Consider the following 12,220-nt stretch of genomic DNA (forward strand, 5'->3'; position numbering starts at 1 on the left):
CCTAAAATTATTGAATGCTTTAACCAGTGAAAAATAGCAGATATACAAGCTCACAGCGCGGCACCGAGTGCCGCGCTGCGAGCTTGTAGATCTGCTATTTTTGAAAAAGTCGTGAAAATGTGTGCAAATCTTTGAATATATATGTATTTTCAAAGCAAACGTTTGTAACTCAAATGTTGCTTCTGGGTGGTCCCTGGAACTAAATATTTTGAGATGGGGGGTCCGTGGCCAAATAAATATCATTTTGGGGGTCCTTCACATGAAAAGGTTTGAGAACCACTGACATAGTAGTCTCTCAAGAACAGACTAACTGAGCTCATTCAACAACGCTATCGAATATCGCCCAGCCTTAGTCTAAATGATGACACGCTCCTGTTTCAACCTGGGTCTAGGTCAGGGAAATCTGGGCACATGTCTGAGGAATCTTGGCTGGACATCAGAAAACAACTCCAGGACATCACAAACTCCACACTGGTAAAATGGCAACATTGTATTCTTGATTGAATTCGTCATTCATTCTGTCCTCAGACACAGTCCTGTGTTTGGCAGTTAGCATTATAATAGATATTTGATGAAGAAAACAAGATTCGACCGGAGAGACGCAGTGAAGCTGAAGACCGGACCCTTTGTTATGTAAAGTTGGTATGATTTATGACAGTGGTTCTCAACCTGTGGGTCGGGACTCCCAGGGGACTCCCAGGGGGGGTCTCCAAATTATTTTGGGGGGTCCCCAGATGATTAACTTAATGTGCATCATTGTTTTCTTATACTCACTCAACAGTAAACAAACAAACCAACATAAAGTTGGTTTGTGTATACACCGATAAGTGTATGGTATTACTAAAGTGACAATTTAAGGACGTTTTAACCTCCATATGACTAAATTGTCAAATACGTAATGAGAGACAGAAATTGTGAAAATAACTGATCTACATGCTCACAACGCCTCGCAACGTGAGGCGTTGTGAGCATGTAGATCAGCTATTTTCACAATAGAACCTTGTTATACAAAATGTAATGTCTCAGCTCTTAGTGCTCCTCAAGGAGAGGGGGTCGCCAGTTAAAATATGATTATTTTTGGGGTCACAGCCTGAAAAGGTTGAGAACCACTCATGTATGATGTGATGAAGGCCTGTGCTTGTTCAAACAGGGCGGTTTTGAGAGGGAGCGTGCCCAGCTCATCACCCGAGCGACAGTTGCCGAGGCGCAGGTGTTTGAACTGCAGGACTACGTCGATAACCACCTGGGCAGGTAGGGTGACGTCACATGTCACAACCTCCTCTCGCCCGTTAAGTGCCATTTATGCTTTGCTAGATGTGCCTTTTATGCCCGTATATGGAGATCCTTGATGGCGTCAATATTAAGCCCATATCTTGGAAAGCCCATATATGGACATACTGTACTGTGTCAGTCTCATGTGGTCTATGATGTCAGATATATATGATGTCAGTCATCCCCATATTTGGGGAAAGTTAAATTTTTTAATTAACCACTTGAACCCCAGGGGGGTCCAGGGGAAAAATCTGCCTAAAATGCATGCCCAAATTGGAACAGTTGTGGACACAAAACTACAATGATTGTGGCTACTCTTGACCCACCAAATGTAAGCTAACCCCTGAAAATTCACAAATGCAGTGTAAAACATCACATTTCTCTTACCAAACTGTACTGCTGTGATCACTTACTAGGGAAAAGAGGATTGAAAAAGACCTCCGCCTATGGAAAATGGAGAAAAATATAGTGAATAGAGAAATTGTCCATCAAGGTGTCATCAATTGATAGGCAAAATCTTATGAATGTATTTTAAACTATGTAAACTCTACAGATGTTTTAGTGAGAGTAGTGCTGTAATATTAGTCATGTAAAAGTATAGGCTGAAAAATGATAAAAACAAGTAAAAATAATGTGTAACTAGAAGCAGTGCTCTTCCGAGCACAGGTCTCCACCAGGCCACACAAATCGGCCTGTTATAGCGCCACCATGAGGCTGATTTAAAAAATGTGGGGCAGAGGTTCTGAATTAGCATCCAGGGAGTGTGTGCTCAGTTTGGCAGCGATCGGGCCAACGGCGCCGGAGATTTGCTGGTAACAACCAGGCCACACAAATCGGCCTGTTATAGCGCCACCATGAGGCTGATTTGAAAAATGTGGGGCAGAGGTTCTAGATTGGCATCCAGGGAGTGTGTGTGCTCAGTTTGGCAGCGATCGGGCCAACGGTGACTGAGATTAGCTGCTCACAAACTGCGAGGACGGACGGACGCACGCACGCACGGACGGACGGACGCACGCACGGACGGACGGACGGACGGACGGACGGACGGACGGAAGGGAAAACATACTCTCCCTCAGCCTTCGGCTGGTGGAGACAATAATAATGTAATATGAGTAATGCATGGATGAAAAATACAATGGCAGCTGATTATATGTGCTGTTACTGCTGTAGGGCCCCTGTAGCAGAATCAACATTGAAATTGGATTTTGATTTTGTCTCTATTGATTTTTGACCAATGAACAGCAATGAACAGTTGTGTAACTGGTTATGGGAAGCCGGCTTCCCATATGGGGCTTAAGTGGTTAAATTCATTTATATGTATTAAACTATATATAACGTATCTCTTAGCAAATTAGCACACACGTGTGTCCCGATGAAGCCGGTCAATTTGACATAATTATGGCCTAAGTGCGTGCCACCAAAACTGAGGGAGGAGTAGCGCGGCAAAAAAAAGTTTTCTTAGTAGATAATGGAAGATGGAATAAAGTCTGTATTCTCGTTAGTATACTATAGTACTAACGAGTAGATTTTTTTATAATCGACTAAATCAATTAGTCTCACTAGTAACCACCTAACCCTGTGTTTGTGTTATACTTTGTTATACAAATGGTGGCATACAAAAATAGTGAAAAAATAATTGCCAATCTACAACCTCACAATGTGTTGCCGGTGTGAGCTTGTAGATTGACTATTTTCTCTGTTTAAAAAATAATTAAATTAAATAATAATAAAAAATAGTTGTGATATTGATTTGATGTCATATCACCCAGCACTTACATTACTTTTGGCAACGTATAATTTTGACTTTACACTGAGCATCGCCACTCTCAGGGTGATGCTCAGTTGGACGACATGACATTCACAATTATCACAATAATTTTGGTCACAATTATTGTGACCAAAATAATTGCGATTTACAATATTATCGCGATAATACATATCCCTAATACTCTTAAAATGATACTTTTGTCAGCCACTTGAACCCCTGCATCTATGCTGGTGATGGAACATTTGCTAAAAAAAATGCCACTTTTGGCAACCACTTGAACTTGATCTACAAGCTCGAACTTGTAGATCTTTAAGTGGGTTTAAGTGGATCAAAGGTGAATTGATCCCAGCGTAGGACAATTTCACGATATATTAAAATCTCTGCGATATACCATCATTGTGAGCGTTTCTTATAAACGCTAACAGTCCCTGATCGCCACCTCCTGCAGGTACAAGCAGGAGATCACACGGCTACGCAGAGTGCACGGGGTGGAGGAGGCGGGACGGGCCCAAAGTGCCGAGGCTGCGGCGGCCTCGCCGCCACGCCGGCCGGTGAAGAAATCCAGCTACGAAATCTAAACCTGCATCAAGCAAACTGTAACGTATCATACTTCATACTTCTTTTCCAGATAAGGAACCTCATACTAAGAAATATGAGAATATTGGAGACTGTGGCATTCATTATTTTGTTCTAGATTTGATCAGAAATAAAGACTCAACGGAACACAGGCTACCGTGATTATGTTCAAGGTACGACTGCTTAAATGTATGTTAAAAGAAACACGCTATGTATGCTCCATTCACTGAATAAACCTCAAGACTAAATGCCAAAAATACAGAATAAACAAAAACAAAGATAATAATTAGAAATACTGTTCCTACGAAACAGTGTGGGCTCGCACGTAACGCCATGTATAGGCACAAAGATCTACCCTTTGGCTCGTTGGCCTAGCACCTCAATTACAAGTATATGGTTGCCAACGTGACTATATTCTACAGCGTGCTAGCTGTCATGTGAAGCTCAACCAATACCCCAGCTAACACCAGGTGCAATTTCCAATTGCGCCTCATTGGCTAAGGGCCCTGCCTTTGTACTGTCGTGGCGGAACTTGGTAAATAAATAATGAAGATAACATAGTGTTCTCTCCTTTTAGGCGAGCCCGCAACTAGAAAGATGCAAATTTGAAATTGCGAGTGTGGATGCTGACTGTTGCTGACTATATTCTACAGTAAGCTAACTGTCATGTGAAGCTCGATCAATTGATTCCCACTCCCATTGATTCCCTACTGATTCCCTATTGATTCCCATTCCCATTGATTCCATCAATTTCCAATGGCAGCGGAAAGGTTACCCTATAATCAATACATTTACGTCATTTTTGAGGAGTTATCCTGCCATTTCCAATGGCATCGGAAAAAAAGTCTGAACGGTTACAGTCTATAAACGGTTACCCTAGAACAGTGTTTCTCAAACTTTTTTCTGCATGGGCACACTTTTCATGTCCTAAGAATCCAGGGGCACACCAACATAATACGGGGGTGTAAATATCGTCACTGTCGGGAAGAAACCTTGTATCTCCAAGTTTCATATTTGTACGTTTCTTCGCAAAGTAAAGCCCTGCTTCATCATGCAAGGCTGTCGCACAACATGAAAACAGCAGATCTACAGGCACACAACGCCTCACGGTGCGAGGCGTTGTGTGCTTGTAGATCGGCTGTTTTCACTAGTTTAAATCATTTTTAAAATGATAAATACTGGCTTTCAAGCAGTTTCAAGGGGCACACTTGACCCTTCTCAGGGGCACACCAAAGGTCCCCGGGCACAGTGGTTGAGAAACGCTGATCTAGTGAAAATAAAACTTCCCCAGAACTACAGTGTGTTGCCCTTCGGGCAACCACACTAATAATAATGATCATCATCTAATCATAGTCATGATTCATTTATAATGGGAATAACTTCAATTAGTTCAAAGGTGAGGGCATTCTTATTTCCAAGGGCATTTGTTCCTAATTGCTCATGCTTGTCATTTCCACACACCGCCACTGGGTGGTGCTCACGACGCTGGGAGCCCCCCCCACTATGAAAGGGCCCAAAGAAATCCGGTCTTGAGAGAAAAATGCCTGGAATGTTTGCAAAGCTTATGTCAATTTCACGAGCTCTGGAGAAGAAAGCGCACTGACAATGAGGGGTCACCCTGGTGACAATAATGTCATTACATGTTACCCCAGGCCCATGCGCTGTGGCTGTGAATGCTCTCCCCTTCCCAGTAGCCTGCGATGAGAACTGTGTCTCTCAGTCTCTGTGTCCCCCGACAACCAGGGCGCTCCCGAAACGTGCCTTCGTATTCATGACGTTGGCGGTGTTGTCGTGGAAAAAAAAGTAAAATAACGCGCGCACTCGGCCCCCTTTTCAATCCCCCTTTAACGGTGAGAGAACGCTGCCATTTGTCACGGCCACCGTACGGGTTCTCACACTGATTCTCCGCGCCGCGGTTTACCGCTGACATAACGTCGCTGTCGCGCAGAAACTTCGTATCTCCAAGTTTCAAAACAGCCGGTCTACAGCCGAACTACACGTACACAACTCTCAGACAGAGAAGAGGCTCTCTGGGCCAGACTAATGTCACTGCGTAGATAATATCGTCATTGTCCGGCGGAAACCTTGTATCTCCGAGTTTCAAATGTGTACGTTCTTTCGCAAAGTAAAGCCCTGCTTCATCATGCAAGGCCGTCACACAAAAGTAGTGAAAACAGCTGATCGTGTGCTTGTAGATCGGCTGTAGACCGGCTGTTTAAATCATTTTAAAAATGATAAACACAAAACAAACTGTCTTGGACATACAAGGTTTCCACCCGACAACGACGATAAGCTCAAATCGACCTGCGGCCTTTAAAAGCATCAGCGTATCGATAATAAAAATGGAACTTAAAGGTCTCTCGATGTTGTAACCTGCGTCAAACAGCTGTGGTGCTGCTGGGGGAGAAGACTAAACAGTGGAGGCTGAGAAAAGCCTCAGAGAGAAGAGCTGGAAAAACAGGGTGATGGAAAAGAGATTCATATCATTCTCATCATTCAGCCGTGCACCCCTCCCCGAAAAAAAGAAAAAACCCTCGTTCGGGGGGCATGCCAACTGTGGGAGGCAGAAGAGAGGAGGGGAGTCGTGTGTGTGTGTGTGTGTGTGTGTGTGTGTGTGTGTGTGTGTGTGTGTGTGTGTGTGTGTGTGTGTGTGTGTGTGTGTGTGTGTGTGTGTGTGTGTGTGTGTGTGTGTGTGCAGGGGCGTCACAGGGGGGGGGGGGGGGGGGGTAGTGGGACTGAGTTACTAGGGCCCAAGGTGGAGGGGCCTTATTTATTTTATACTTTAGCTATTGAAAAATAGCAGATATACAAGCTCGCAGCGCTTGTAGATCTGCTATTTTTGAAAAGTGGTGAAAATGTTTGCAAATATTTGAATAGGCCTATTACCGTATGTATTTTTTAAGCGAACATTTGTAACTCAAGTTTTGCTTCTGGGGGGTCCCTGGAACTCATTTCTTTTAGTTGGGGGTCCGTGGCCAAATACATATCAATTTGGGGGTCCTGCACATGAAAAAGATTGAGCACCACTGACATAGAAACATAGGTTTTTCCAAAAAAATCTTTGAAGGATTTGAAACATTCAAAGACACAGATTTTCACGATTTTTCAAAAACAGCAGATCTACAAGCTCGGTGCCGCGCTGCGAGCTTGTAGATCTGTTATTTTTTCAATAGTTAAAGCACAAAATACGAAGAACATTCATGGGGGGCCCGCAGTGAATCCTTGTACCTTGCAGGGCCCAGAATGTGGTGTGACACCCCTGTGTGTGTGTGTGTGTGTGTGTGTGTGTGTGTGTGTGTGTGTGTGTGTGTGTGTGTGTGTGTGTGTGTGTGTGTGTGTGTGTGTGTGTGTGTGTGTGTGTGTGTGTGTGTGTGTGTGTGTGTGTGTGTGTGTGTGTGTGTGTGTGTGTGCGTGCGTGCGTGCGTGCGGGGGGAGGAGGGTGGTAAGGGGGGTGTAAAGGAATGGGAAGTAGGATTTTGTTAGTAATGTATTACACTCCCAGGACCCCTGGGAAAACAGTGGTGGTGGTGGTGGTTTTTGGGGGGGGTGTGCAGTCTGGGCCTGTGCCAACATAGTCACCGTGCCAAAAGAGCCTGCATGGGCGCTCGGGGACCACCCCCCCCCCTCCTCCTCCTCCTCCTCCTCCTCCTCCTCCTCCTCCTCCTCCTCGCACCGGCAGATCTGTGGGAAAATCCCAAACCAGGTTGCCGTTGAAGGACCCACAAAGACAAGCGAGGCAACATCCCCAGCACACGGTCCTCGAATGCGTTTTTTTTGCTGCGTGCGATCCGTGCATAAAAAGTGAACGCCATATCGTCGTTGTCAGGTGGAAACCTCGTATCTCCAAGTTTCAAATTTGTACGTTCTTTCACAAAGTAATGCCTTGCTTCATCATACAAGGCCGTCGCACAAAAGTAGTGAAAACAGCAGATCTACAAGCACACAACGCCTCGCGGCGCGAGGCGTTGTGTGCTTGTAGATCGGCTGTTTTCACTAGTTTAAATCGTTTTTAAAATGATAAATGCAAAATGAACGGTTTTGGACATACAAGGTTTTCACTCGACAAAGGTTCCCAGACCTTTTAGCTCGAGATCCCCAAAGAGAAATTATAGACGTTTCCCCCCGGGGACCCAAACTAGTGAAAACAAGCCGATCTACAAGCTTGTAGATCGGCTATTTTCACTGCTTCTTAAACATTTGTTTTCTAATTGATGTAATTTCTTAGATTTTTTTCTTTGATTTCTTCATGAAATTACTGAAAATTATAATTGAATTTTGTTTTTAGTTCATGAAAATAATTTGCTCTTTTGGGAATGTATTTTTGAAAATATTTTGAGTAATGATAATTAAAAAACTAAATGTAGGAAACAAAGCAAAGGGACGCATAAAGATCTGCCTGCGACCCACAAATGGGTCCCGACCCACTGCTTGGGAAACAGTGCTATAACGTGATGAATAGGTAGTGGTACTGTGAGACAGACATTACATCACCAACGTACCGAACTGGAACTTTCCCACACAAGTATGTGAGCACAGATTCATTGGAAATGTCCTTTTATTTGTCCTTTGCGTCGCCTGCAGTTCAAGTTCATGTCATCATGACACACTGTCCTCACTGTTTCCCATAGTAGTCTGTGTCGGGTGGAAACCTTGTATGTCCAAAACCGTTCGTTTTGGATTTATCGTTTTAAAAATGATTCAAACTAGTGAAAACAGCCGATCTGCAAGCACACAACGCCTCGCACCACGAGGCGTTGTGTGCTTGTAGATCGGCTGTTTTCACTACTTTTGTGCGACGGCCTTGAATGATGAAGCAGGGCTTTACTTTGCGAAAGAACGTACACGTTTGAAACTTGGAGAGATACGAGGTTTCCACCCGACGACGACGATATAGTCTGTCGCCCTGTCTCACCACGAGGTCATAACCTACAAATCAAAGCAGTATGACTGGATAATGATATTTAAACACTTTGCACTTTCAAACTGGCATTCCTATTTATGTCAGTTAATTCTTCTTCTTTTTTAACAAAAATAGTTATTCAAGTTCTACAAGCTCACAACTCGCCGCAATGCAACGCGTTTTAAGTTTGCACATGTACTATTTTCAATATTCCTTGTGCAATGAGGCTTTAGGTCAGTGGTGGAAAAGGTACTCACATATTTTAATTAAGTAAAGGCATCAATAGTTCAATATAGAAATACTCCATTACAAGTAAAAGTCCAGAATTCAAAATGTACTTGAGTAAAAGTATGAAAGTGTTGGCATCGAAATGTACTTAAAGTACCAAAAGTAAAAGTACCAAAAGTTAGAAAATAGCCGATCTACAAGCTCACAGCGCGTCGCAACGCAACGCGTTGTGAGCTTGTGAGCTTGTGATCTTGTGAGCTTGTGAGCTTGTAGATCGGCTATTTTCAAATAGCCTAGGTATAAAACAGGGCTAAAGTGGGTTAATGTGTGTTTTATAATATTATAATTTACACCTGCAAAGTAACTAGTAACTAAAGTTGTCAAATAAACGTAGTGGAGTAAGGGTGCCCACAGACCAAAATACCTTTGAGAGTGGAATCCGCGTTCCGCCAATGCGTTTCAATGAGAATTGAGCGTTTTTGCAGAAATCCTCGACTGGCATGAAACCGCTCCATTCTCATTGAAATACATTGGCGGAATGCGGATCACACTCTCATAGGTACTTTGGTGTGAGGGCACCCTAAAAGTACAATATTTGAATCCGAGACGTAGTGGAGTTGAAGTAAAAGTATTAGAAATGGGAAATACTCAAGTAAAGTACAAATACCTCAAAACTGTACTTAAGTACAGTACTTAAGTAAATGTACTTAGTTACTTTACACCACTGAGGTTATGGTAGTAGTTTAAATTCTTATTTGGTCTTGGTTTTCTTGGACATGCTACATTGCGGAAATATCCGATCTACAAGCTACATCTACAACACATTGCAGTGCGACGCGTCATGAGATGGTACATGTAGATCTGTTCTTATCGAGACGAGTCCCAGAATAGGGATGTTAGGGTTTCAAACGGTTAATTCTGAGAATGTAACTTCATGAGCGTTTTACTGTGTGTACGACAGGGGTCTTCAACATTTTCAGGCCAAGGACCCCTTAGTTGAGAGAGAGATGAAGCAGGGACCCCCACAACCTGTTCATAGATTCTATATAGTTTCATTGTTTGACAGCACAATCATCAGTGTATTTTGGATGCATGTCAATTTGTGTTTTCAGATATTTAACCACTTGAACCGTCAATACTCGGGCCTAATAAACTTGACCTTTCACTCTGTACGTAGTGTGCTCTTTCTTCCCCTCTACACCAAACCTCTTTGCCGATCTACAAGCTGTGAGCTTGTAGATCTGCTATTTTTGGCTAAAGTTCTCAGAATATGGACACTAAAAAGGAGGGGAAAAAAAGCTTCTATCTCACAAAGATTTGGAAGGCCCTCTGTAGTAACTCTGCAGACCCCCTAGGGGTCCCGGACCCCCTGTTGAAGAACCTTGGTGTACGAGCCGGTTCTTCGCATGGGAAACGGGGCGACGAGGAAGTGAACGAGTCGGCCTGAGGGGATGGGAAGCAGGGTGCCGAAGAAGAGGAAGTGCCTCACACGGCCTGCGGCGGCCCGCTGCTGAAGAGCCGCCTTTGTTTTGGGAGGCTGACGCCTAATTGATATGGGCTTAATGAGAACAGGCTGGGAGAGAGAGAGAGTGAGTGAGCGTGTGTGGGTGTGTGCAGGCACGTGCACACATAAACATCCAAGGGGGCTTGAGCCCCTGCCCTTTTATCCGTCTATAAAAAAGCTCCCTCTCTCCAGACCGTGAATGCAGTTTTTTACTATGGTGAAAGAAATGCAAATGCCCCCTCTTTCCATGCCATACCTGAAGGCAGCATTCAAGAGAATCGCCTTGTCCAAACTCTCCTGAACTTGAATGCTGCGTCTTGTGTCGAAAGAATAGCCCTCTCTCTCTGTGTAGAAATGCATGCCTTACGCCACATCTCCATTATGCATAGTTCAGTGTGGTATCAAGTAACGAAAATAGCCGACCTCCAAGCTCTGAGCTTGGAGGTCTACTATTTTCGATATTTTCACCATAATGCCTTTTTAAAAATGTCAGCCCCTGCCTCTCTAACATTCTCTGCACGTCCCTGTGTGTGTGTGTGTGTGTGTGTGTGTGTGTGTGTGTGTGTGTGTGTGTGTGTGCGTGTGCGTGCGTGCGCGCGCGCAACCTGGGGGTTGGATGGCCCAAACATAATTGGAACGGACAAGCCTTGTGTAGAGGAGTGCGGAGAGAAGGAATTTGGGAGAATGACTAGGAAAAAGGAGAGAGAGAGAGAGAGAGTGGGAGTGGAGAGAAAGACAAGTCGACCATGGACGCAGGGAATTCACAGCGGTGGAGGAGTGCAGTGTGAGAGAGGGAAATGTTTGCGAGAGATCATGAGAAAAAAGCCTGGTTACAAGGTCAAAGTGAGCGTGAAATTCAATGGGGACATTTCCCATGGAAGATTAGACCTCTATAACGTTGTCCTACAGCGCTGTCTGTAGAGTCTTCTTGTTGTTTCGTTTTGTGATATTATAATAGCCTATATACTCTGTGTGGCTGAACGCAATCATCTATGAGTTCAAATTCTGTTATTCTCTCCTGGATATTGTCACTGTCGGGCGGAAACCTCGTATCTCCAAGTTTCACATTTGTAAATTATTTTTCGTAAAAGCAAAGCCCTGCTTCATCATACAAGGCCGTCGCACAAAAGTAGTGAAAACAGCCGATCTACAAGCACACAACGCCTCGCGGTGCGAGGCGTTGTGTGCTTGTAGATCGGCTGTTTTCACTAGTTTAAATCATTTTTAAAATGATAAATACAAAACAAACGGTTTTGGACATACAAGGTTTCCACCCGACGATATGTTCCTTGAACATGAAGATACTTTGCTGGAAGCAATGTAAGGAATATATATATATATATATATTTTTGTATTTTGTCCTTGCTTCATGTAGATATGAAGCAGGGACCCCCTCTAGGCCTACATATTGTATAAATGTGTGATACAGACTTTGCATTGATTTCATAGTTAGATTCATAAACTTGTTTGACAGCACTGTCATCAACCTTTTTTTTTCTTCTTCTTTTTTTGTATTCTTTCTTTTTTCTTTTTCTGTACCAGTGCCAAGAATGGATAACTGTCTCTTCTCTGCGGCACCTGTCTTTTCTTTTCTTGAGGGGGGGGGGGGGGGGGGGGGGCTGCGTGTCTTTTTCACCCCCTCCTTCGGTCCTTACAGTCTGCGTCTATTCATGCAAAGGCTCTCCTCCTGCTCCGTCCCAGACAAGCGTTCAGAAAACGAAGGCCGGGGAGAAGCATTAAGGGGGAGGGAGGGGGGGGGGCACAGCACTTCAGCAAGCTTCTGAGAACTGGGACTCAGAGAGAGAGAGAGAGAGAGAGAGAGAGAGAGAGAGAGAGAGAGGGGGAGAGAGTTATTCGGGGTGCATAGGAGGGTGAGAGAGAAAGAGGGAAGTGGGGAAAAAAGGGAGATGGAGGGTGGTTGTTCTTCTAGAGAATTCTGAAGACAGGAAATTAATGGGGAGACGTGAGAAAT

General features: G+C 44.0%; 1 protein-coding gene across 1 annotated transcript in view; it reads left to right on the plus strand.

The window, feature by feature from the left end:
* Positions 1-3,618, plus strand: part of ccdc78 (coiled-coil domain containing 78) — a gene marked incomplete at both ends in the record, with an annotated part of 25,073 nt that extends 21,455 nt beyond the window's left edge. The window contains 3 exons of the mRNA XM_080747513.1: positions 393-474; positions 1,151-1,251; positions 3,489-3,618. Coding sequence (XP_080603639.1) covers positions 393-474; positions 1,151-1,251; positions 3,489-3,618 — 313 coding nt within the window. The remainder of the gene's footprint in view (positions 1-392; positions 475-1,150; positions 1,252-3,488) is intronic.
* Between the last annotated feature and the right edge of the window lie 8,602 nt (positions 3,619-12,220).

Source organism: Nannobrachium achirus, assembly GCF_963921795.1.
Source record: "Nannobrachium achirus genome assembly, chromosome: 18".
NCBI lineage: Eukaryota > Metazoa > Chordata > Actinopteri > Myctophiformes > Myctophidae > Nannobrachium > Nannobrachium achirus.